This window comes from Pleuronectes platessa, chromosome 13 (genome assembly GCF_947347685.1).
Source record: "Pleuronectes platessa chromosome 13, fPlePla1.1, whole genome shotgun sequence".
NCBI lineage: Eukaryota > Metazoa > Chordata > Actinopteri > Pleuronectiformes > Pleuronectidae > Pleuronectes > Pleuronectes platessa.
In genome coordinates, this window is record NC_070638.1 from 10,815,679 (window position 1) to 10,840,138 (window position 24,460).

The window sequence follows — 24,460 nt, forward strand, 5'->3', positions numbered from 1 at the left end:
GAAGTGTTTTTTTCAACATAGTTTTGAAAAAGCCGTCTCACCTGGGAAGTCAGTAAAAATGTCAAACACTTTCGGGAATCTGCCCCCTGACCTGGATCCACTTTATTATCACAACATTTTAATTGATTTCTCAGAATCAGGGATCTCGATTTTTTTTTTTTTTTTTTTTTTTTTTAATTTATTTATTTTTTTTTTTTTAGGGGACTGATATTAATATAACTTTTCTTAGTATGTGGCAAATATATCTGATGCTACACGTTTATCTGCAGTATTGGGATGAAGTGGCCAATCATCCCTGGTTGAGATTCAGCTTTTTGTGCCCCTCTAGTAAATTTTTGTGATCACAGGATTACGCCAAAACTACCTGATTGAGCGTTTCAAGGCTTCCTTTTTTCTCTTTTAACAGTTTTCCAAATTTTCTGTCATTTCAAGATAATTGATGGACCTTGATAAAAGAAATCCGGCACATTTATGGGACCGATATTTACGAGTGTTTGGTGAAGATCTTAATCAGAATCTAGTGAATTTAAATGTGGTTTCATAAGAGGGACTGTTGCTCCCTGGTGGTTTGTGCTCTAGATGGGCTTTTCCCTCACTCAAAAATGACTACTCCTCCACCAATGTCATTGTGAAAGTCAAACTTTCTACCGTTAGATCTTTCCTTCAGGAGTAAAATACCCTGCAGGGACTTTGTGATGCAACCCACTGATTGTTTACCCCTCACACCGACTATTGCTGGAGGAATCTGGAGAGGGGTGGTCCCTGCGATGAGGTTCTCACAAAGTCCACAGTGTCCAGACCATCCTGTGCACACACCTACAGTCCCACCCCTTCCCTCCCCCCAGCGCTCCCCTATACTCCTCTCCTGCTCCTCTGCCGGGCGATTCACTCGTTTGAAGTCACTGCTCGAGGAGTTTTCGGAGACGCTTTTAATTTTCCCTGTCGGACAGTCAGCCCCACAGACACCATGGTTCACAGCATCAGCATGTGCAGGGTGCTCCTGCTGATGCTCCTCGGCCTCCTGGTCGTCTTCGTTCACACAGGTAAACCTCTGGAGGCTCACTGATGTGGTTTGTTTTAATATTTCATTTGTGTGTCTGGGGGACAGTTGTGCATCTTTGCCTGCGTGTGCTACAGGGGAAATGTAACAGACGATTTAAAACCACAGGCTGGTTTTTATAAAAAAAATCCGTAACTCTTAAAATCTAAAACTGTGGAGAGCTTCTGAATCTAGTTTCTAACCTCTTAGGAAAAATAACTGATTTTAATTATTGTGTTAGTTTTCATTTTAGTTTACTTCAATTTGTGGATCATTTAGGTTTAGCTACTATTTTCCAAGAGCTTATAGTTCTAGCTGCAGATAATCAGGCAGCTGTTGAGTAAAGGTATCAAATCAAAGGTGTGTGTGTATACGTGTCATTTTCTCACACACACACACACACAGGCTTGGATGTGTGCAGCGTGATGTAAATGATGCAGTTGTTGCAGCTCAGGGGGCCGTGAAAGCTGCTCATTGACCAACAGGATGACTCAGTTGCTTTCATGATGTCCTTCTGAAAACCCGCAGCCCCTTGGACTCTGAGCTGAATGATTCTGTGTCGTCTCGGTTGTTGGATTTGAGGCAGTGGACCCGTCCACATGTGCTGGGTATATTTTGTGCATGTGAAGAGAGAGTGTTGGTGCAGGTGGTGGTGTAGGAGGGGGAGGATGAGATGATAACGACCAAGAAAGGCAACAAACTCACTGGTCCTTCTTTTACTTTAGATTACTTCTATCTGCGTTTCTCGGTTCCTCTTCTTCACCCTCTTAAATCATCTCAGATCACAGCAGCGCAGCTCCAGAGCTGAGGTCCAGAGGAGCTGTTGAGCTCATAGTTACAAACACATTGTTGCTCTGGTTTCCTTAATGTCCCTTTCTTCCTCTTTTTGCTCTGGATGGTACAATTCTAAAGAGGAACGTTTTTTTCTGTGCTTTATATTTAGATTTACGGCTTCCAGAAGAGAAACAGAAACTCTGAAGTTGTACAGAACCTCCAACCTGGAAAAAAGAAAATACATTTAGAGAAAAGAAGAAGCGAACACATACAAATACGTGACTGATTTATACATTGAGTAGTGGTGTCGAAGATATATAAACATTGTGCATTGTCAGATCCGAGTATTCACCAAAGGCCATGGTTTTAATATAGTTTATAGAATAGGCCTTCATTGTCATTGTAAAATGTACTTTGAAATGTGCTGAGCATCTCCGAGACGTTCACAGGATAAGTGATGGCCGCAAAGAAACAAATTTAGATGAAAGATATAGATTATATTTATACATTAAAAGTAAAAGCTGATAAAATAGTGCATGGTCCTTAAGTATTTCATAGTAAATGAGATAAAAACAGTATTGTACCTTAAAATTGTCTTACAAGTCAATCCAGATGTGTAGACAGAAGACAGTCAGTGATGGCTCTGTCATAAAAACTGTTTTTGAGTTTGGATCTGGTGAGATTGTGTCTCAGCTTCTCATCAAGAGCTCGACCTCAACTCAGAGCTTCAATGAGGGAGAGTTCTCTGACGTCCACTGCAGAAGAATTTACCTCCGGGGCCGAGGACACATATTTATAAGTCCTCACAACACTCCGGGATAAACTTTTTTATTTGATTTGACTTGTGGAACTATCTTCATGGATCCCAGAGGAGGTATTTTGATGATTTGAGTAAATTTGACATATTTCTTTAAACGAGACAAACGTTGATAGACCTGATTGGTCACCATGTACAGTACATGATGTTTAATCAGACTCCCACCGACCCAGTGACCGACGCAGCGTGACATGCAGCACCGATATGTGATTCATCATGGGGAAACAAACTGAGATTTGGCCAAATAAGAAGATTTAAGCAATAGCATTGTGACAATTACTCACATTTGATCTTCTTCAAAATGACCGATCCGACTGTGTGGGAGACTCAGTCATAATCTGCAATACACAAAAGGGATTCATCACAGCTATTTTATCACAAGACCAATTATCCAACTGTAAAAAAGTTTTCTCCTCTGGCAAATGTGGTCACGACCTGTGGACTGAGGGTGAAGCGAGGGAAGGACGATACCAGCGATGTCATGTTAGTGCTGCATCAATTCGTGCTTCTCTGTGTCTGGCCTGGTTGTTTTTCACACGCACCCGTCTACGCGCTTTGTCATCTCTCTGGCTGGTGTGAAATCCTGACCCACAAGGTCCGAGGAACAAATAAATGGCCGTCTGTGTTTTTCCGCGTCTGCCAGGCTTCTATGAATCTGGACTTGTTTGGTGTCAAAGAAGGAGAGGCCTTGATTGACGTCTGGTGCAAAGATGACCAACCAGGGGCACATGCTTAGAAGAGAGATATAAATGAAACATGTGTTTGGGATAATGAACACTCCAGCAGGATTAAAAATCAGTGTAATGCTTTTAACACAAATGAGTTGAAATTTTGAACTGAAAACAAGGTAAGAATAGTTTGAAATACAGGGGTGGATGTATGATTTTTCTGAATCGGGGGCCACAGAGGGGCAAATTATTTGTCTAACATCCAAGAACAATTCCTGATTCAGTGCACGTTGAAGTCATTCCTTGTTTACTGTAAAATGTCTAGCTTTCAGCAAAGCTACATATTTTTAACAAATCGGCAAAGTTATTATTAGTATTGTTATATTCAGCTTGGGTCAGTGTCCCCCAAGGCCCTGTCCCTGGATCTACCCCTGTCAATGAAATAGTAAAGCAAAAGCCGTTGAAATATTTGACTTTTCATCAAAATTAAGGAACTAAATTAAAAGTAGTGGATAAAAGTGGTCAATCGGGAATAAACAATGAAAAAATGATAAAAAAAAACAAAAGTTTTTAGGAATTTTACACCAAACTTAACTTAAACTACCTAAAGAATGACAAGTCAGCTGTCTGAAAAACGACATGTTTCTATTATTAGCATTGTTAAAACAGAATCCAGACTATAACCCATTCCCATAAGAACTTATGTGTGTGGTGGTGCTGACGGAGGAGGACACCTGAGCTCCCATCAAAGGCTTATGGAGCTGCATCACTCACAAGAGGCTTCAGTCACATTAGTTCCATTTAACACGAATTACAAGCCTGAGTAAACCCCTCGTGTGGAAACAAACACCATCGGAAAACATGCTGTTATTATTTTTTGCCCTCTTATTAAATCAAGCTGTCCGTGGAGGCACAGCCCTTCACACACAGCGACGATTAAATAAACATGTTTGTTTGACATCCAGTGCCCGGGCCGGTGCCTGGTTTGGGCCTGGCCGGCTGCTACTGGTTGCAGCCCGCCGCCCATCATGACCGCACAGGCTGCCTTTTGTGCCCTGGGCTGAAGGCCTCATTGATGGCTGAGCTGGCCGCAGGCCCGGGCCTCCAGACCTTGTTCGGACTGCGGGACAGGAAGCAGAGAGTCAACGCAGCAGCATCAGAATCCATCAGCAGCACAAAGACTTGAAATGATATCACACACACTTGTTTATTAGTGATCTTGTTTTCTACTTGATTTGAGACGGTTAATTGAGGCTTATTTGGTCAGAGACGGGGTGAAGGAGTTCACTGAGGGCGTCACAGGCTACAAAGTAAATATGTTGCATTAAATATGCAGAGTGTAAATATGTTTGGATTACGGTTTTGTTGGTATGAGCAGAGTCGAGGGCAGGAGAAGTGAATCACTGAGCGTGTGAATGGGTGGGCTTGTTTTATTTCAAGGGGGAAGTAGGAGTTCAAATCTCCCCCCCCCCCCCCCCCCCCCCCCGTTCCTCTGGATTTCAAACGCAGTGGCAGAGGCATTTTCTATGGTTTCAACCGAGCGTTTTCCAAAGGTTCGTGTCAGGAGACGGAATTGTGGCTTTGAGGAGAGACTCCTGTTCTTCTGGCTCCTGCAGAGGTGTGAAAAGTCTCAGGGGAACTTCGTGCTCAGATGGGAGGAATGTCTGAGGACAATTTGGGAAGGTGGGAGAACAGACGACAGACCAGAGTGCAAAGAGTTGTACAGAAACTGTAAACACTCAACAAATCGCTGCCTCCCCTAAAGCTGTTTGTACTGCACTGGATTAATCAACCAACCCCGGGTTGAAGGAGGTCATTTTTTCGGTTGAACCCATGTGGAAAGGAAAAGCACGTAGAGAGGCTACCTGTAGCTCAAACGGACAAAATGTCCATCCTCCACAAAGACATCCTTATGCCTCGCTCTGAGCCGTTAGCCTGGTGAGACAAGAGCCAGGCTGTTGGAGTCACTACAGACAGAACCATGTGTACAGCCATGCACTGCAGAGCCATTAGCAAGGTCATGCACCTCCATCAGTGAAATTATTGCTTAAGACAGAGGTCTTCAACAGGGGGTCCGTGACCACTAGGGGGTCCGCGGAGGTACTGCAGGGGGGTCGCGAAATGTTTGGTTGATTAGAATTTTTTTAATGTAAAAAAAAAAAAAGATTTATTTTCTAACCAATTTTTTTTCACAAATTTAAATGTCTTTGAATACACATTAACATGCATCCGACATATTGAGAGGCTGATTTGACCCTCTGCCTGACAGCCTCCATCCGTCCAAGATTAGATAAGTTGTGTGCTACCCATCAGGGTCCGACATCTCACTGATGTGGGAGTATGTGTGTCATCCAGAGATGGCTTGAGGATTCACTGTCTCTTCTACATGTATGTTTAAAATTAAAACATGAATCTGTGAATTACTTTAATAGCTCAGTGTTGTATGCAAGATGTATGTTTATAAATGGCAGTGGCATGGCCACCCTGTACCTAGCACATGTTTAAATTAAAAACATGACTATATGAGCCTGTGTTATATTTGAATAGCTTAGTATTGAATGCACAATAACAAGGGTAGCTATGTTTATATATGGCACTAGGCCCAGCTTAATATAAAAGACAATTTTATACAATGTATATAGTAGGGGGTCCCTGCTCCATCTCTCCACCAGTTTTGGGGTCCTTGGCCTGAAAAGCGTTGAAGACCTCTGGCTTAAGGAAAACATACAGGGAAGTCCGTACTGCCCAACAGCCAATCATCGTCAGTGCAGGGATGAATGGTTTTATCCACGTTAATCAAAAGTACAAGTGGTGAGCTTTTTTTCTCCTTCTTCTTCTGCAGAGACAGTCGCAGACCCGGCCTCAACGACCAGGGACAACCAGGACACCATGTCAGGGGAGCCACCCAGTGACGTCACCACCCGAGACCCCTTCCAGGACATGACAGAGCAGTCCTTCACCAACGACTACGAGGACGCCACACACTCCCAGGCCGTGGACGAGGAGGAAGGTAAAACTGACGCAAACCATAGAACACGCACAACCACTTAACGTTTTCAAGTATTTATATGTGTGTATTCATGTGTGTGTGTGTGTGTGCGTCCGTGTGTGTGTGCAGGGGTGCTGGGGCCGGGCGCCATCACAGCCATCGTCATTGCAGTCTTCCTCGGAGCATCTGTCCTCCTCGCCCTCATCGTCATCACACTGAGGAAGTTCACCGCATCCTAGAGTGAACGTGTCCCATCTTGTGTGTGTGTTTGTGTATGCCTGTGTGTGTGTGTGTGTGTGTTTGTTAGTGCGTGTGTGTGTTAGGACGTGTGGGTGTTTTTGTGTCTTCTGCCTCTCATTTCAATCTTTAACCTCCTATCTCTCCTCTGAGCTGCGTCTTTCGCTTCCCTGTAGATGCTGAACATGGTGGCAGGTCCCTCGACTGACGATTTTACAGATTTACTCCTGTAAACACACCCTCACACACACACACACACACAAACACACACAAATACACACTCTCAATAACTGTTGCTCAACATGTTCACTTGTTCCTGAAGGTATGATGTTAGAAACTGGCTGGCTCTTCCAGTGGAAACTGTAGCTCGTCCATGTCATTTTTATTTTTTTTACGTGCATGCTCTAGAGGCCTTTTAATGTTTGTGAGCATTTAGTGTGTCTTTAGAGTTTGCTTCTCTTTGTACATGAAATGCATGTGTGTGTGTGTTTGTGTGTGTGTGTTTGTGTGTGTGTGAGTGTTGCTGGGGTTAATAGTCTTTTATAGAGTTTACCTTTCGCTAAATATCATTTCTGAAATATTCCCCTTGGCGTCAGCCCTGTACACGTTTTGAAGTTTGTATTGAACCATGTGCAAACATTTGAGTCAGAATAAGAAGAGAGCAGTTTTTTAAAAGGCTCCTTCACTGGATGTGAACAGGGTCGTTTGTTTTACCTGCAGAGCAAACAGGAAGTCACAGTGTGGGCGAATGTGTGTTGCGCTCTCAAGTGACTGTAGTTTTTTTCTGTTGTTGTTTTAGCAAAATATTTTTGTCTTTTTCCGTTCCCCTCTGAGCCCTCGATGAAGTTTTGTGTTTATTTTATTTTTGAGATTTTAAACTGAAAGGGAATCCAATAAACCACGTGCCAAATGTCTGTGACTGCTGTGTGCTTTCCTCATCCCTGACATCACTGAGTCAACACAGCAAACTATATTTATGTATGTTTTCTTGATTATTATAACAATGTCTTTATTAGTCAATCAGTTAATCAATCAATTGGTTCAAAGTGCTCCACAATTGACCTGTAAGCAGAGAATAAGAATTGAAAATAAAAATACTGGCAATGAAATACCATAACATAGATTTTAAAAGCTATAATAACAATAAAACGATGCAATTTTTCTTAAAAGAGCACCGCCCAAATCAAATAAATCAACAAATGAATGTAAGAGGATCAATGTATCTTAAATAACTACACAAATGAAACTGCAACCAAACTCATTTGCAGAGGAAAATCTTAAATGCAAAAAAGGGTGTCATTTATCCACAAGGGACAGATTGGCCTGTACTTCACTGTTCAGCAGTAGGTGGCGCTGTGGCTACCAACTTTACTTACCTGCATGAAAAGGCTCCTTTGGTAACGTTACATTATTCTACACTGAACCCTCTGGTTTATTCCAGCTCAGCTGTGCACACGGACGGTTTGTTAAAATGTTAAAACGTTATCATTAACACATCTCGCAATGTTGCGTCTGAGTAAAAGACGACAGAAGCATCTTCTCACGCTTAAAATACATCTTTGTTATCTGAAACCAGGAAACCACCAACTATCATATCTTTGAAAATCTCTCAGCAGCCTCAGACAGAACTGAAAGAACCAAAACTTCCATCGCATCTGTTTTATGTCTCTGGGACAGGAAGAGCGATTTCCATTATCACTGATCACAGGACCAACCACTGTTACAGAACCGAAATACCAGTCATCGGCTTCATCAGCACATTTATACTTTGGAGAAGAACTCTCCGGACTTTGATATAAAGTTTGTTTTGTTTTTACCAAGGAATTTAATGATGAACACAGTCGTGGAATAGCCCCAACATTTCAACACTAACTTTTGTAAAAACCTACATACACCTGATGCCGTGAAGACGCAAACCTGCGTGACTTCATTTGTTTTTCTATGGAAATTCCAGTTAGAGGAAACATAAACCACAATCTAACAAAAACCCTCACGAGAGACTTGTGGTGTTTGCCAACACGTCAGTTTCCTCAATCGTACGTCATCTTGCCCTTGTGATTTAGTATGTGTTTAGTCTTTCAAGGGTTCATTTGTTTTCTGTTGCCATGTTCGCTGCATGGCGCCACACGTTGGTCAGTCAGTCGATGAGTCGGTTTCACTCTCCTCACTCAGGCATGAGATGATTTATGTTGTTTTAGAAGAAAGGTCTGATTACCGGCTAACAGGGATCCCTCCATTTCTAATCAAGTGTCATCAGTAGGCCTTTCGCTATTTGCATTTCAATACTGCAGTACTTTGGTTTATGACAAAATACCTGACGCCTCTGCTGTAGTTTTTTGTTACATAAAATATTAAACAAAAATTATGAACATAGGAAACATTGCACCTGCTAATAAGCGTGTTAGCATGTAGCTTAAAGCACTGTGCTGTACTTGACTTGAACCCATAGTTGCTACTATGGTGGTAAAACCTTAAACGTTATTTGTCACATAGTTCTTGATTGAATGGACTTTGTGAGTTTTTTTTAATCTTTGTTTGTTTTGTTAAAAATCCATAAATCTCCATTTACAACAATATAAGAGGAAAGGAGCAAATTATTTCATTTTAGAAGTATAAGTTACTCAGTAGCGCGCAGATACCTCCGCCAAGCACGAAATATCCTACACATCACTTTCTTGTGTCATATTGGAAATATAATAACAGGGAGTGGTTTGATAACATCAATTATACATTTTTCATAAAACAGACTTAATGACGGAGGACATAAGAAAAAATCCTGAATCTTATTTTTGAGTATTGGATACATTTGCTTTTTAATTTTTTGCAGCGACCGCCCATTTGATTATCTTTAGAAGGCACATAAGATGGATGACAGTTAATCTGCCAGGACAGTTTTACCTCTGCCCTGATTTCAAATGGCTGTGATGCACATCTGAGTTCACATGCATGATGTGTGGCAGGACTCAGGAAGTGGTGATGAAACAAAGGTAGAGAAAGCAGAAGTGTGTCTGGCGCAGAGACTCTGCCAGACACCCTGCGCTCACTGGAGAGTCTGGCATCCGAGAGGTAAGCACGTAAATTCATATTTATATTTTCCCCTTCACAGGATTCCTGATATTACACAGCACCAGGTTAGACTATTAAAGTGTTCAGTGGGATGTTGGTAACAAGGGGAACATCAGTGTAGAATATTTGTTACAAGCAAATATTTAGAAAAGATTTAAAACTTTTACATTTTAATGGATGTGTAGGGAGTTACCTCTATAGCCAGCATGATATATTGTCAGTATGTAATTTGCAAATTTGTAAAAGCAGTGGATTTAATTTTGAGCATGCAGTATAATCTGGAGCCTGATCTAATAATGTAGATCACAGCTGCTCCCCTCGGAGATATACTAGATTATTATTTGACTCTTATCCTTGTGGGACTGTTTTGCAGTTTTAAATCAGATAAAGCTGCATTAATATCATGTTAAAAATCCTTACAAGTTTTTTAACATGTGGCTGCAGGTGCCAAATCTGACAGATCAAGATTCAAGATCATGCTACTTCCTTTAAAATCTTATTAAATCTTATCAAATTGAAGTCAGAATCATTTATCAAGTTACACAAACCAATACCTGATTACTTACTTCTAATTCAAACATGCATTGAGTATACAGAGCTCGTCATTGTTGTCTTTTTAGCTCTGACTTGTCCCCACGCCACTCAGAGGTTTCTTATCCTGCATGACTTTCTGTGTGTGAGCAACAAATAATGACACGTTCATTTCACAGACAATTTCACAACCATCAAACTCCAACTTCCTGCAGTGACACCATGACATTCAACTGCACATTTGACGCAGTGGACGAGCTGATGAAATATTTGGAGCTGGCCATCTACATACCCATATTCATCTTTGGTCTGTTCCTGAATGTCGTCGCGCTGGTGGTGTTCTGCATCTTTATGCGAAAATGGACCGAGACCACGATCTACATGACCAGCTTGGCTCTCATGGACATGCTGCTCCTCTTCCCTCTTCCCTTCAAAATGCATGCGACCAATAACAACTGGGCGGCCTCCCTCCACCCTTTCTGCTCAGTCTTGGAGAGCCTGTACTTTGTCGGGATATATGGCAGTATCTACACCATCATGTGTATAGCCCTGGACCGGTGGGTGGCTATCTGTCACCCATATAAAGCCAAGTGGCGGCGCTCGCCCAAAGCAGCTCTAGGGACCTGTGTGGGGGTGTGGTTGCTGGTGCTGGCAGTTCTCTTTCCAACCGTCCATGGCTTCAGGGAGCCCGCGAAGGTGGACTTCCAGTGCTTCCACGAGTTTTCAAACAAAGGTTGGAGCCCCCCTGTGATCATCTGCCTGCAGCTGTTTGGGTTCCTGCTGCCGGCCCTGGTGGTGGTCTGCTGCTCAGTGCAGACCATCCGGGCTCTTCGGCAGTCTGGTGAGCACAGCCCTCAGAGCCGGGCCTGTGTGAGGGTCATCTACAGCAGCCTCGCCGCCTTCCTGTTACCCTTCACCCCGAGCCACCTCGGCATCCTCCTGCAGTTCCTGGTGAGAGAACCTACAAGTAAACTGAACCCTGAAATGAAGGGAGAAACAAGTTAAAGCAGGGAACGAACAAAGATGATAAAACAATCTCATTTAAAGGCCCATTTAGAAGCTTGTTCAGGAGCTTTTTGTTCCGCCCTCGTATCTTATCATATTGTACAGTAAATCATAGCAGATAAGGTTTTTGTACAGATCTTGCAATATTGTGGATGTTTAAATGTCCATATTCTCTCACTACTATAAAACTGTTGGCTCAGCAAATGAATGGTTTCATACAAAATATACATAATTATAATATTCATTTTCTGAGGGCACATGCACAGTTGGTGCACTTGTAATGATGGACTCCTATTGATGATAAAAGTAACGTCACATAGATCCTTTGTGTACTCGAAACACTTATGCCTATCTTGCAATGTTGAAGAGAGAGTGATACAAAAAAAGTCTTGGATCTTCCCCATGATCCAGATCCACTCCAAACTTGAATGGGTTCTACCCTGACCCATAAGGGTCCATCGTTCCTTCCATTAAGTTTCATGTTTCCAGTAATGTTGGTGTAATCCTGCTAACAAACAAATAATGACAGAGGTGAAAACATAACATCTCCTCATACGTGTAAAGAGCAGAGTTTCCTAAATGCTCCTCTCACCCTTCACTAATCGCAGGTGCACCAAGGAGTCATTCAGGATTGTGACAACAAGACCAGGATCAGCGTGTTCATACAGGTAGCCATGTGTCTGTCCAACATCACCTGCTGCCTGGACGCTTTCTGCTACTACTTCATCGCCCACGAGGTGAGGAGCTCCAAAGACAACTTCAGGATGTCGATCAGCCAGAGAAGAGCCACGTTCAGCACATCAGAGGTCTGAGGAAGGACAGTTTGAGTTAGAGCATGATGGGGTCCTCAGGAGGACCAGTTGACACAAGATCTGGCTTCTTGAGATTTAGCAGGGCTATGAAAGGACGGAAGAGCCTGTGTTTCAAGGGGCTGAAGAAATGGCTTGCAGAGAGTGCGACCTCGATTGAAAACAGAGCAGAGAATAACTTTGAGGCTGTCGTGTTTAGGAATTTTTTTTTGTGATTAGGTCCAATGACAGGAAGAAAGGAGGCACCTCCTGAAACCTCAAAGAGAAATACCACAGCATGAGACTTGTCTCAAAGAACTATCAGGTCGTACACACTGACAGCGAGACACTGATGTGGGATGTGATTCATTTGAAAGCAGCAGGATATTAAAGAGCACAGTCATTTTATTTTCTCAAGAAGTGAAGTCAAACATACTGGACTAAAGATCGGGGACGATAAACTCTGGATTAATCTGGTTCGATAGATACCAAAACATTTTTATTAGAGACGGGTTAAAATATTAATTTATTTGTGATTTATTTATAGACTTATCGCGCATCTCTATAAAATGCAGATATACATAAAAATCAACTTCAAGCCAGTATATAAATTAGACCTAAGCAATTAAATAAATTTTTATTAATTTCCATATTCATGCAAAAGTGAATTTCAATACTCATTTATCTAGTATATGAATAACCGCATTTTAGTTGTGATCTTGAAACATGTGAATTTAATGCAAATGAAAATAACAAACGATTTTTATCAAACTTTAATTATAATTTCTTAACTTCTTCTTCAGCACATTTTTTATTGTAACGCAAATAACAATATCTATCACCGATTTATAAGTAACTGTAAATATAGCATCAGAATAGTATTTACATTAAAGTACCCATAATCTATTATCATTATCCATAAATAAATCCGGTGGCATTATGATAAATAATTTTGCCATGTTTAAATTATTTAAATTATATTTTTGGATGAATATACTTTATCAATAATCCCAATCTGAATGATGAGGCTAATAATTGAAAATAAAGTAATCTGACGTTTTATGAGTAGAAACTGAAACTGAAACTGTTTGGTGTGTTTTTACATTTCAACTGACAAAATATGCAAAATGTAAATATCATTTCACTATGTACTTTTTATTAGGATTTTTATTTAAAACATGCAGCTTCACGAATATGCATTTTCTTAATGTTAAAAGGCTATGATGCTGTGGTGGTTACTGTACATGAATGCTTTTTTATCATGGTGTATAATCTGTAAAATATTGTTTTTGTCTTGATGGTTTTAGTTTTACACCTTCCTCCTCTCTGCTCCAGTTTTCTTTAATTTCTTTGCTTTTTAAGACTGAAGTGATCCAGCTTGAGCTGCAGTTTTATCTGTGGGCTCTGTAAAATTAAACATGTGAGCATAAATTTGTATTTATTAGAGCTTGACAGGAAGATGGTGTTGACGGTTTGTTTTCTTACACAATTAGATTCAATTGAATGACTTTACAATTATGTTGAGACATGAACGTTGGATCTGTTTGGCCATTGAAGACAAAGAAAAATGCACTTTTATATTCTCATGGCATTAATGTGGAAACCACAGAGCCTGTTACTTGTGAGTGTGTGTTTTTTTACCACGATGACGCTGCAGATTTCTCTTCTGTAAAAACAGAAGACGAAAGCATGTGAACTGAATAAAACTGACAGAAGCTGCGAGGAAGTTCAAAAAGGAAAGGAAGTTCTTGTCCCTTTATGAACAAGAACTTCCTTTCATATTATTATTCATGATGTGTGTTATGGAAAGTTTTAGGCCTAGTTTGTCAATTCAGTTTCAGACAATACATCTGTTAACTACTTAAATTCCCCCGTGGCTCACCAGCCTGGTCTCCCTGATGGATTTAGAATAAATCATCCGTCTTTGGAAAAAACATCATTCTTTTCCCCGCCCAGATTTTCTTCACATTGTGTATGTTTGAATGAGTCGGTTGCAGATAAAAACGTGAAAGACAAAATTCAAGTTTGATTATTTATTCTTAAAGCAGGAAGATATTACAAGAAAAAAAAACTGTACAGGGAAATCCAGGTCGATGACACGTGAGCACTTTATCATAGGTCTCAACAGAGACTGATTGGCTCCATGATGCACATTAGAAAGACACCCCAAATCTTTTATTTTTTGTTAACTTGGGACAAATCTTAATTGTGTTGTAAATAATGGCAAAGTAAGAAGAATTCTGAGCTGGCAAGAGCTGAAAACAAGGTACAAATCCAAGTGAAGAGGAGGAAGAGAGTTTTAGCCTTAGATATCATCTACAGTAAGTGATCTAGACTATAAAGCATTCTCTCTAAATGTCCTGTATAGAACACGAAGCATAGGATCGCTGACTGCCGACTTTGGTTCCTTTTGTCCCTCTAAAGCACTGCTACTAATTACAGTCTGAAGCTTGTATCCCAGGAGTAGGACGGTGTGACACCAAAGGAAATACAGAGACAAACCATAAAGAAATGAACCTTCACAAAACAATCTCAGATAAAAATCTATGCATATGCAACAATATGAAATCCAGAAGAAAAGTGAATTTACAGTAGATATTGCTTAGGAACAATCAAAATTATATACACCATTCATTAATGACAAAAACCAGCAAAGAAACGTATTAACTACATGAGGTATGTTTTGTCATTTTTCTGACATTCAAACAAAATAAAACAACAACAACAGGAAACAGATATTCACAGGAGTGCACAGGGCAAACAGCATCGTTACCATTACCCACAGTGCACTGGGTTACTAATAATGGACGAGTCGAAAATGAAAATTTAAATCAATGTGACAACACATGAACTTGTTTTGCACAACATGACGAGCTACAGATATATCCAAACACATTTATATCGTCAAATATACAGACTAAACTGACTGAATAAAATAAAAAAGACTTAAACATTGAACATGAACAGTTAGAGTATTCCATGTTCAGACAATAGAACAAACATTGGAATTAAAACTGAAACTGCTGGACAAACACTCGCTTTTAAAGTGCAGGTAAAAGACTAACTTATTCAAGAGGTATGATTTGAAATTGCCTTCAGTGTTGGATGGCTCTGATTTCTGCCTCAGATTCAGAACCTGCTGCAGATGACTGTCTCGACCACAAACGTGTTCTCGAAGTGACGGATGCTGTGGCAGTTCTTTGCCTCACGCCTCTCGATACCTGGAAGACAAGAAGCGTGGAGAAAATCAGTTCAGTGCCAAGAATCGGAGTACACATCTCACTTGTACAACCTCCGTGCCCACGTTGTCCATTTTTGCGTCAGCAGAAGTGATTCCCTCAAATCCCATCCATATAGGGGAAGTTTGTTACATCCCTTCTAAAGCTGTCACGCCAATCAAAGGCGGCAGCCAAAGAGATATCGCTCGCACGCATCACTACCACCTCCACAGTGTGTGGATGTGTCCACGGCGAATACGAGTGAGTCACAGAGCAGGAAGTTCCCAGGCTGTGCCCACACACACACACACACACAAACACACACACACACGCACACACACAGACATGATAACCAGGCGCCAAGACCGTTAGAGGACAGTTTGACACTGATGAAGTATGACCAGGAAGTCCCTATTTGGTCATGGTTGTATTTTTCTGCATTATCACTAATTCTCACTTCACTCCTACACGCGAAAACTGAACGCTGGATTCCCTGCATACGTCACAAGAGTCCACATCTCACACGAGTGGTGTGTGAACGAGGGTGATAAATTAGCAGTAGTTGACTCGTTTTTTAGCGTCTCATGTCGCCAGAATAGGAAAAAGGAAATGAATGTGTGTACTCACGTCGGTGCTGGCTGCGGCGCTTGAGGCGGTAGGTTTCTTTGCCATAGCAGAGTCTGTGGATGAAGGGGCCCAGCTGCCTCATGCTCCTCACCCTCCCCGTCACCACCATCTCCTCCTGGATGATGTAAGTCTGCGGTAGGTACGTCCCCCTCTGTGGCAAAGAGAAACACATGAATCACTCAATCGATTTGTCTGTGGGAGAAACGCTGTTCTCTCTCTCTCTCTCTCTCTCTCTCTCTCTCTCTCTCTCTCTCTGTCTCTCTCTGTCTCTCTCTCTCTCTCTCTTTCTCTCTCTCTCTCTCTCTCTCTCTCTCGCTCAAGAGCTGCACCACTAACAGCGAATGAGGCGGGTCAAGGTCCTCACCTTCATGTTGACAAGCAGCTCCCACAGGTTACGTGGAGGCATCACCAAGGTTGTGTTCAGCTCGGTGATGTAGCATTTGTCCAAAGCAATGTCGTGATAAGCTGTGAGGCCCTGGAACGGATAAAAAAAGAAAAGAGGGTTAAAATCGGACATATTTTTAAACACGTAAACAAGAACATGTAAAGAGGGGAAAACCAGTAACAACATAAAGATGCCTGAACCTACCCTCTGAAAATCGTGGATGATATCGGCGGGATCGCTGCCTCCAAAGTGTGGCACGGGCACGCTGATCTGTTCATAGTTGTCGTCGAGGTAGATGCCAACGTTCTCCTCGAGCTCCTGCCGGCCCCTCTGAGGAGCGTACACCGAGTCCTCGTAGACCACCCGACAGTGGAACAAGCTGTCCTCTGGGATCTGCTAATGGGATGCGACAGTGATGAGTTAGTGTGGGTACCAAGCTATTTATATATATCCTGGACTGTCGGTGAGAAATAAAGAGGAGAGGGAGGCAGAGCGAACTGACCTGAGGTATGAAGTAGTAGCGATAGACGTAGACGGAGGCCAGCACCAGTCCTGACATGAAAACCACCAGGCCGAAGGTGAGGCAGCATAGGCCGGTCGGAAACGGCTTCTTGGACCGGACAGGAAGAACCAGCTGCTCCTGTTAAAAAGAATGAAAAATACTGGTTAGAGGACAGGTAAATGTGAAGTCAGAGGGTTATCCGGGAATGTGGATCTTTTATCGTTGTTATTTTCAATTCTTGAGACGACTAAAAAATAAAGCCAGGAAAAATATGTGGCATCGATTTTTGTGCCATATCTTAGTGTAAGTGTGATTTAAGCTTTCTCATCCAACTCTATTTCTACTTGGGAACATTTCGGAGAAATATCGACAGCGTGAAATGAATCATCGCCACTTCTATGATGGAGCGTCAGCAGAGTTTCACGTCCAGCCGTGCTTTCCTGTACGAGGTCCAAAATCGTAACAGAGTTAATTCCGACGACAGGCGGTTGCCAGGTTGTTAGTCAAGTTGTTAGACGTAGGAAGGAGTTGAATGAGACATGCCAGATGCTCACCCACAGTCTCTCAGTCAATCTGCTTGCCTCTCCCTACTACTGTTGCTATGGAGAGCGGAAGCGGGGAGAGCAGATTGTGCCAGGCTCTGACGAAAAGATGCTGGCACGTGTTCGTCTGGGTCTATTCTTAGAGGCCGATACTTCCACGCTCCATATTTGCAGTTATTTCTCAGCTACCCACAGACAAAGTTGAAATGGGAGCATCTACGTGGAGCGGGAGTCCCTCAGCAGAGGCGGACGTATTAATAGAGCGACACACACTGGCTCTGACGCCGGCCCTCTACTGTCGCAGCCAATCAGAACACACGCAGCCCTTGACATCATGCGTTGTATCAATGTGGACGTAAGAGGTTAGGAAACGGGTTCGCAGATGTGATGGATGCATCATCAAGTGATCTTTACTCACAGGAAGAGGCTTAGACAGGCGTCCATTATGTGACAGATATCTAATTATGTATGATTTCTGGGAGGTAGCCCAGAGGGGAGGATACCAAAGGTTGAAAAGGTTTCCTGACTTGCTCTGATCTATCTATCTATCTATCTATCTATCTATCTATCTATTTATCACTGATCTTGAACTAAGGACCTTGAAATGGCCATATTGCAGATTATGCTCTGTTTCTCTGATTACAGATCTACTCTATTTTTTTTGTGTAGTAAATGAGGAATTGGTAACAGCTAGTCAAACTGATGCATGTGTCCATTTTTTTTAACGCGGACTTCTGTCTTTCTATGAATGCCAATCCAGACACAGAATTAAAAGCCTATCTGTCTTTAGACCGTGTTTACATACAACAGACAGTACAGACAGTAATCCTGGATTACCATTCTCTCTCATTGGCCCTGGCCTCTCCAGCGAGACCTGCAGGATTCACGTGATATAACACCCCGTGACGTCACCTGAATGCTGCTGCAGTGCCATCTGACAGCTCTGTTGTGTTCTCGTTCCAACAAAGGACAGAGGGGATAAACACTGAGGCTGTTCCCACACATGAGCTTCTTCCTGTCTCTGTAAAAACTGTATAACCCCATTAAAACGAGGGTGTGCCTTTGTGCTGAGGGCACACACAGGACTGCACATCTGCTGGGTGCACCTTCCAGAGGCAAACAGGGTGACGTAATGTCAACATCCCCAGGCTGAGATGACCCCTGTTATTATGATATCACTGCACAGTGGGATTTGAAAGATGCACCGAGAGAAAACAGGATAACAAAACATCAGCTTTGATTTCCATCTGTTTCCATGTCTGCAGCTGCATCTTTTGTTTTAAATGAAATATGTCAACGGTGTTTTTGCACAGATAAAAAAGACGTCAAGTGATAATCGGTGCAAATACAAATCAAACATCCCAGGAGAGAATAAACAGTTTAGCTTTAGCAGAGGCTGCTTCACAGTCCTGACACACAAACACACAACATAAAGAAAAACTAAATAAAGTGTGCACACTCACGTGAGCCAGAGGCACAATGATCTTGTCCCCGTCCGTCTCTTTGTCGGGCTTCTGCGCCGCAACTGTCTGGAAAGTGATCTTCACCATGTTGGATTGCTCGGTGTGTGAGTGTAAGTGTTCGATTCTTTTCTTTTTGCTTTGTCTCGTTTGTGGTTCGCTGCGCTGCTTCCTTCTGCACCGGGCCGGGCTGGTTCTTATAGCGGCAGAGCAGCGTCGCCCCCGGGACTCAGTGACCTCAGCAGCGCGTCTCCTCTGACGAACGAGCGCTGTGTGGGCCTGGAGGAAAAGCCGCCTCGCCGCTGTCAAAATAAGAGCCCTCGTCCGGTTAACACGCTTCAATTGAACACGAAACACGGTCTGTGTCCTCTTTGGTAAACACACAAAAAGCCATGTTTAATTTGACGCTGTCTGGAATGAGAAGTTCGCATTTTATTGCCAGTTTTACTTCTGGCAAAATATCACACGCTCTTATTGTGAAGGTTAGTGCCAGATATGGTAGTGCTTTCCGTATTTATTTAAAACTGCATCGCCTTTTTCTCAACCATGTCAGACTTCTCATCACTATCATCACTATCATCCGGAAACGTAGGGATGTTCCAACTCTCAGATAACTGCTGCACTGCAATAAAGTTAGCACCAGGTTACTACTTCTGATACTAGTGGTGGTAATAATTCATGGACTCAGTACTAATAACAATGTGTCTTAGTTTCAGTGATTACTCAGTGATATAGCAGTGCAATGACATTTTGTGTATACTTTAAAGGTAAATATGAAAATTCACTCATTATCTCCTCACCACTATTCCGACGGAGGGGTTGGTGAAGTGTTTGAGTCCACTGAAGGTGTAATGGGCTGTTTTCAGGGGTAAACAACATTGCAGCTAGATCCAATATTTAGTTGTTTTTATACGTTTGAAGAATTTGTCACCATTTACCTCAATTGTATCCGAGTATCGGATTTGGCTGCAAAGCTGTTTACCCCTGAAACTCCGAAAGTGCTTTGAGGACCCAAACATTCCCCCCTCCTCCTCCTCCTTCGGCATAGTGGTGAGAAGATATCGAGTGGTTTTCATTTTTGGGGGAACGATCCCTTTAAGTGGACGTTCAAACTAATTCTCTTAAACGTGTCACTGGCTGTGGTTTGAAAGTGGGGTTTTATTTGTTGAAGAATCGTTCTCCTGCTTGAATGGTCAAATGCAGTAAAAAAAAGTTCTATAACTATACTCAAACTAAAAAAACATCTTCCCTCGGGCCCCACTTCAATAATATAACAGTGGAAATGCCTGCAAACCAGTCTACATGTACTCGTGCACATTCCCCTTCCACATGCAAATTGCACAACACGTGCAAATTTGCACAGGGATACACACACGCGGCCTTCGTCACCATATGAGAAGCGTCATGACAGTCTGTCTGGGTGACTCAGTAGAGATATAGCTCACAGTGTGTTGAATATGGACATTACATGTTATTGGAGTTGATGATAAATCAATAAAAATGGCTGAAAAGGGCTACTCATAAAGATACTGACAGTAGAAATGAGTGAGCGGGGATTACCCGTCTGTTTCTCCACCGCACCAGACTCAGCAATGCTTCAGGCCACTTGTTGGGTTCAGACTCTTTTACACATGTGAGTGAGGTACTTTACAAACAGTTCTCATCTTCCTTACAGAAGTGGGGCATTAGCCTGGTCTTCAGAGGAGGCTTGATGACTCACAATCAAGCATGAAATAGGCCTGGCTGACTAATGATGCAATGTGAGAATTGGCAGATATATGGCCCACAGTGGTGTGTGAGCACTCTGAAAGGCGTAAGGGCCACTTTGCTGTGTTAAACTAGGTTCTCTTCCCACATTACTTTCAAAGCTCTATATTGTTTGTGTTCTATTCCCTTTTGTACTTTCACTTGCTATTTGGTCCACACCACTTTTTGACAAACTGCTGCTGTAACACGTGGTTTTGTATTATAGTACTATAGCTGTCTTTGATTTAAAAATGTTATTGTATTACTTCTTGTCGTCCATAATGTTTTTTTTTCACCTTTTTTTTATTCTGTCCTCTTTGTGAAGTGCTTTGTACTGGCTGTTTTCAAAGGTGTGACATAAACCACGGATATTCAGTTGTGAAAAAGGCAATAGAATACAAATTTTATACAAAATGCTGAGTATGTACATCATTTACACCTTTCGGTGGTTTGCACAGAAATGTTATAAAGTAAAGTGCAGTGGTGCAGGATGATTGCACCAGCGAGTAGGAAAACGGTTGTTACATACATATAAGGTCATATTGTGAAGTGCATGTGACACAAATGTGCAAAAAGTGGGAATGAAGGACCAAGCAGTCCGTCTTGCTCTTGTTTATCTTGTTATTGTTGTGAAGTTTGCATTGTTTGCTGTTGGTGTTTTTTTTATTGTTGAGAGTTTTGTATTGTTTCCAATTGTTGTATCATGTGTGGTCCATTTGTTTATAAATAAAGGCAAGAACAATGAAAGTGACTCGGGGGGGAAAAGGAGTTTTACTACAGCTCCATCTTTGAACCTGTGTGTCTCCGCTGCAGAGGAGCAGCAGACTTTCATGTGCACGTGCGGATCTTCACACCGGGACAAAAGCTAACATGACCACTGGCGGGTACGAGCGTTGCGCGCCCTCGCTGCGTGTCCTTCACGGCCATTCATATGTAAATGAGCGGGGGTATAAACCCGGCTCTCGCCCCCTCGGAGCCGCATTCACGAGCACAGACTCCCCGCAAGCCCACGGCCATCTGTCCCCCACCAACGGGCAGTAACGGCTCTCTGGATTAAACACCCACCTCCGGTCCTCTGCGGGCTCCAGTGCGGCAGCGTCCGGGTCAAACTCCCCAACCAACATGGCCCCCGTTCGGAGCAACACACACGGTGATGACTGCAACACACACGGTGATGACTGCGGCAGGTCCGACAGGAAGGTAAGCACTCCCCGAGGCCGCTTTGTAGTGAACTTCTCTGTGTGAACTATGGCTAAGAGCTCTCTCCTTGTACCGTGCCGGCAGATGAGGAAGCCCCTGGTGGAGAAGAAGAGGAGAGCTCGCATCAATGAAAGTTTGCAGGAACTCCGAGTTCTCGTCGCGGAAACAGACGTAAGGCAACGTGGATGTGTTTCTATCACAATGCGGGGTCCTTTCTGGGCCAGTAGCTCCACCGGTGTGTGCTGGTTTTCGTTAAGCTGGTGTCGCTCACTTTGTTTTTGTCTTTGATTCCCGGCGCAGCTGCAATCAAAGATGGAGAACGCGGAGGTGCTGGAGATGACAGTGAAACGAGTGGAGAACCTCCTGAAGAACAGGGCTCAAGGTAAAGAACTTTTCAAAGGAGTAATCAAAGTCAAATCAAGTTCACATTTCACTTAAACTGGTAACTTTTAATTTCAGCATACTTCTAATATATTATTTATTTCACTTAAAAACTGACTTTTAAATCCACCATACTTGTAATATATGATTCCTGGCCCAAGCATTATAGTTATTTAGTCTGATAAAGTAGTTCATAAAAGCAACGGCGTATTGATATTCTTATCTGTATGAGCCTGAACAAAGATGGAAGTTTGTAAAATACCATTTAATGCTATTTAATCGTATATACAAAAGACCGAGAAATGGAATCACTGGGATGTTGTTTTTTAGTTGTTTGTTTTGTTACTTAATTCTTGTTTTATGTTGTAACTCCTGCTTATCTTTTTCACCTGTTTTTAAATTATACTTTGTTTGTGTTGCTGTCTCGATTTTTCCTGGTTTAAATAAGAAAATAAACAATGGGCCGATGCATCATGGAAACTTGTTTGAATGGTGGATGCTCTGTGTTTACCCAGAAGTGGATGCAGTGAACCGGGAGGCCTGCGAGCGGTTCGCGGCGGGCTACATCCAGTGCATGCAGGATGTGCACGCCTTCGTGTCCAGCTGCCCCGGGATCGACCAGGCGGAGGCCGCAGAGCTGCTGAACCACCTCCTGGAGAGCATGCCCCTGAACGATGAGGACCAGCTCCGGTTGATGCTGCCCGACGGCGGCCTGGCGGACAGCCCCCCCGGCAGCCACAGCACTTGGTCCCTGTCTGAGAGTTGTCTGGTGTCTCCGGCTCCGTCCACCACCTCCACCGACGACCTCTGCTCCGACCTGGATGACACAGACTCGGAGCAAAGCCTTGTCTCTTCGTCAGAGGAGGCTGACGGCCAGGATGTGTCCATAACTTACTCCAAGTCAGTGTGGAGACCCTGGTAGACCATTTTCTAAAAAGGAGCAGCATGTTTCAAAGTGTAGTAGATGTTTTTTTTAATATTGTTTGTGGTAGGATCTGAGTTTAGGTCTCAGTAAATAACGAAACACTGCGGAGTTCGGTGAAACTTGATGGAAGGTATTTTAGAAGCTCTTTGTAAAGTTATTCTGGAACTACAATTATACAAAAATGTATTTAAGGTTCGTTATTAAATGTGTTGTAGAGGTGAGGGTCTTCATTTGGAAATATATAGGCCTAGCCTTCTGTGAAGGGGGTAATTGCATATGTAAATATTTACTTGTTTATGACTGAGCTGTATAGAAGATAGCTGTCCCCCTAGAGATTGATTGTTAGCTGTTTGTAAATTATTTCATATTTAGTATATTTTAAAGGGTTTTTTATTGTGTCTGTTATTAGGTTTACTTCATCTTGATTTTCAGCTTTTCATTAAACATCTTTTTAACAAATCATTTGTTCTGAATCGCATTGATCCAGCAGCTTCTTCCAAGAGAGACACATTTCACACAAAAGGATTCCCACTAACCACCCACCCGCAGCTGTTTACGAGATATTAGTTATTACTCTGCGACTGTTCGCCATTTGTGTGCAGCATCTCTCCGAGATCCCTCAGCACATCGTAGACATTTGTGAGGTGTGAGGTGAGTCATCCACTCGTTCCTTATATAGGCCTCGTTGAGGACTTGACACGTGGGTTTTATATCTTCAGCTTTTCGAGTTTTAAAATAACTGAGCGAAAATAACTTTCTCAGTCATGACTCTGGGCTCTTCAGCAACAAAACAACCACTTTCTTCCAATACAATCTGTAGTATTAGGTCGAATAGCACAGAGCTTATGACTAATTGGTAATTTTTTTCTAATTTTATATATATATATATATAGAAGAATGTGTGTACAACCTTATACTAGCTGGAGAAGGGGGGGGGGGGGGGGGGGGGGTAAGGAAGCCATGCTAATTCACAGAGACACTTTGAAAGCCTGTGTCTGCGGATCCTGAGATGTGACCTGTGTGGATCCTCTGCACCATGAGCTCCTACAGCTACACATGAATAAGAAAAGGCAGCAATCCTGGGCCAATCCGTCTGTAGTGAAATGTCTCTTGTGGTGTTCCTGTGATGTTCACGCCGAGTGTCGTTTCTCTCACTGTCCCCGGGCCTTAAAACACCCGTAGTGAGAGGGAACTGGTGAAAACGACGAGCGAGCAAGAAAAAAGATTAATACAATGAGCTTTGAGGTATTAGTCATGACACGACATGTTTCCAGAGACTAACTAAGTGCTCAAGTGGAGTAATTAAGTATTATTCCTTAGATGGTTGTAGTTAACATTTGTATATTCATTCATTCAACACAAGTATGTAGGAGATCAAGTAAAGAGGCTCAGTATGTTGTGCTGTTACTCTACATGTGTATTTGATGTTTCTTTACACTTAAACCCCACTACAGTATACAGGAATACTTTCTTCTATAATATATTAATCTGCCAGCTACATTTACTACTTCTTTTTTTCAGAGCACGCCTGCTTAACAGCAACTTTACAGAAAGTACCTC

At 42.4% G+C, this 24,460-nt stretch overlaps 4 protein-coding genes across 5 annotated transcripts; 3 read left to right on the top strand and 1 right to left on the bottom strand.

Annotated features, from left to right (window-relative positions):
- The first annotated feature begins 876 nt into the window (after positions 1–876).
- snorc (secondary ossification center associated regulator of chondrocyte maturation) lies at positions 877–7,436 on the top strand. The gene is made up of 3 exons (XM_053437372.1): positions 877–1,043; positions 6,141–6,308; positions 6,417–7,436. The coding sequence occupies exons 1-3, from the start codon at positions 968–970 to the stop codon at positions 6,524–6,526; spliced, it is 354 nt and encodes a 117-aa protein (XP_053293347.1). The 5' UTR covers positions 877–967; the 3' UTR covers positions 6,527–7,436.
- A 1,608-nt stretch (positions 7,437–9,044) lies between these two features.
- Positions 9,045–13,932, top strand: LOC128454122 (G-protein coupled receptor 55). Its single transcript, XM_053437366.1, has 3 exons — positions 9,045–9,590; positions 10,301–11,072; positions 11,735–13,932. The coding sequence occupies exons 2-3, from the start codon at positions 10,344–10,346 to the stop codon at positions 11,936–11,938; spliced, it is 933 nt and encodes a 310-aa protein (XP_053293341.1). The 5' UTR covers positions 9,045–9,590; positions 10,301–10,343; the 3' UTR covers positions 11,939–13,932.
- On the bottom strand, positions 13,933–18,917 carry itm2cb (integral membrane protein 2Cb). 2 transcript variants are annotated; one of them, XM_053437368.1, is made up of 6 exons: positions 18,652–18,917; positions 16,647–16,784; positions 16,349–16,537; positions 16,124–16,234; positions 15,760–15,910; positions 13,933–15,135 (listed from the first exon to the last, which is right to left on the bottom strand). In XM_053437368.1, the coding sequence occupies exons 1-6, from the start codon at positions 18,736–18,738 to the stop codon at positions 15,044–15,046; spliced, it is 768 nt and encodes a 255-aa protein (XP_053293343.1). In that variant the 5' UTR covers positions 18,739–18,917; the 3' UTR covers positions 13,933–15,043. The 2 variants fall into 2 exon arrangements, with proteins under 2 accessions (XP_053293343.1, XP_053293342.1); XM_053437367.1 differs by having other exon boundaries at positions 16,349–16,540; positions 18,652–18,915.
- A 2,384-nt stretch (positions 18,918–21,301) lies between these two features.
- On the top strand, positions 21,302–23,359 carry hes6 (hes family bHLH transcription factor 6). Its single transcript, XM_053437369.1, has 4 exons — positions 21,302–21,594; positions 21,679–21,765; positions 21,895–21,976; positions 22,491–23,359. The coding sequence occupies exons 1-4, from the start codon at positions 21,517–21,519 to the stop codon at positions 22,895–22,897; spliced, it is 654 nt and encodes a 217-aa protein (XP_053293344.1). The 5' UTR covers positions 21,302–21,516; the 3' UTR covers positions 22,898–23,359.
- The last annotated feature ends 1,101 nt before the right edge of the window (positions 23,360–24,460 follow it).

Bases quoted from the DNA above. Each gene is read 5' to 3' on its own strand.
- LOC128454122 (XM_053437366.1), top strand. From the start codon at position 10,344: ATGACATTCAACTGCACATTTGACGCAGTGGACGAGCTGATGAAATAT. The intron at 11,073-11,734 runs GTGAGAGAACCT...CACTAATCGCAG, and splicing joins GCATCCTCCTGCAGTTCCTG to GTGCACCAAGGAGTCATTCA.
- hes6 (XM_053437369.1), top strand. From the start codon at position 21,517: ATGGCCCCCGTTCGGAGCAACACACACGGTGATGACTGCAACACACAC. The intron at 21,595-21,678 runs GTAAGCACTCCC...CCGTGCCGGCAG, and splicing joins GCGGCAGGTCCGACAGGAAG to ATGAGGAAGCCCCTGGTGGA. The intron at 21,977-22,490 runs GTAAAGAACTTT...GTGTTTACCCAG, and splicing joins CCTGAAGAACAGGGCTCAAG to AAGTGGATGCAGTGAACCGG.
- itm2cb (XM_053437367.1), bottom strand. From the start codon at position 18,738: ATGGTGAAGATCACTTTCCAGACAGTTGCGGCGCAGAAGCCCGACAAA. The intron at 16,541-16,646 runs GTCAGTTCGCTC...GCATCCCATTAG, and splicing joins GCTACTACTTCATACCTCAG to CAGATCCCAGAGGACAGCTT. The intron at 15,136-15,759 runs GTGAGTACACAC...CTTGTCTTCCAG, and splicing joins GCGCCGCAGCCAGCACCGAC to GTATCGAGAGGCGTGAGGCA.
- snorc (XM_053437372.1), top strand. From the start codon at position 968: ATGGTTCACAGCATCAGCATGTGCAGGGTGCTCCTGCTGATGCTCCTC. The intron at 1,044-6,140 runs GTAAACCTCTGG...CTTCTTCTGCAG, and splicing joins GGTCGTCTTCGTTCACACAG to AGACAGTCGCAGACCCGGCC. The intron at 6,309-6,416 runs GTAAAACTGACG...GTGTGTGTGCAG, and splicing joins GGCCGTGGACGAGGAGGAAG to GGGTGCTGGGGCCGGGCGCC.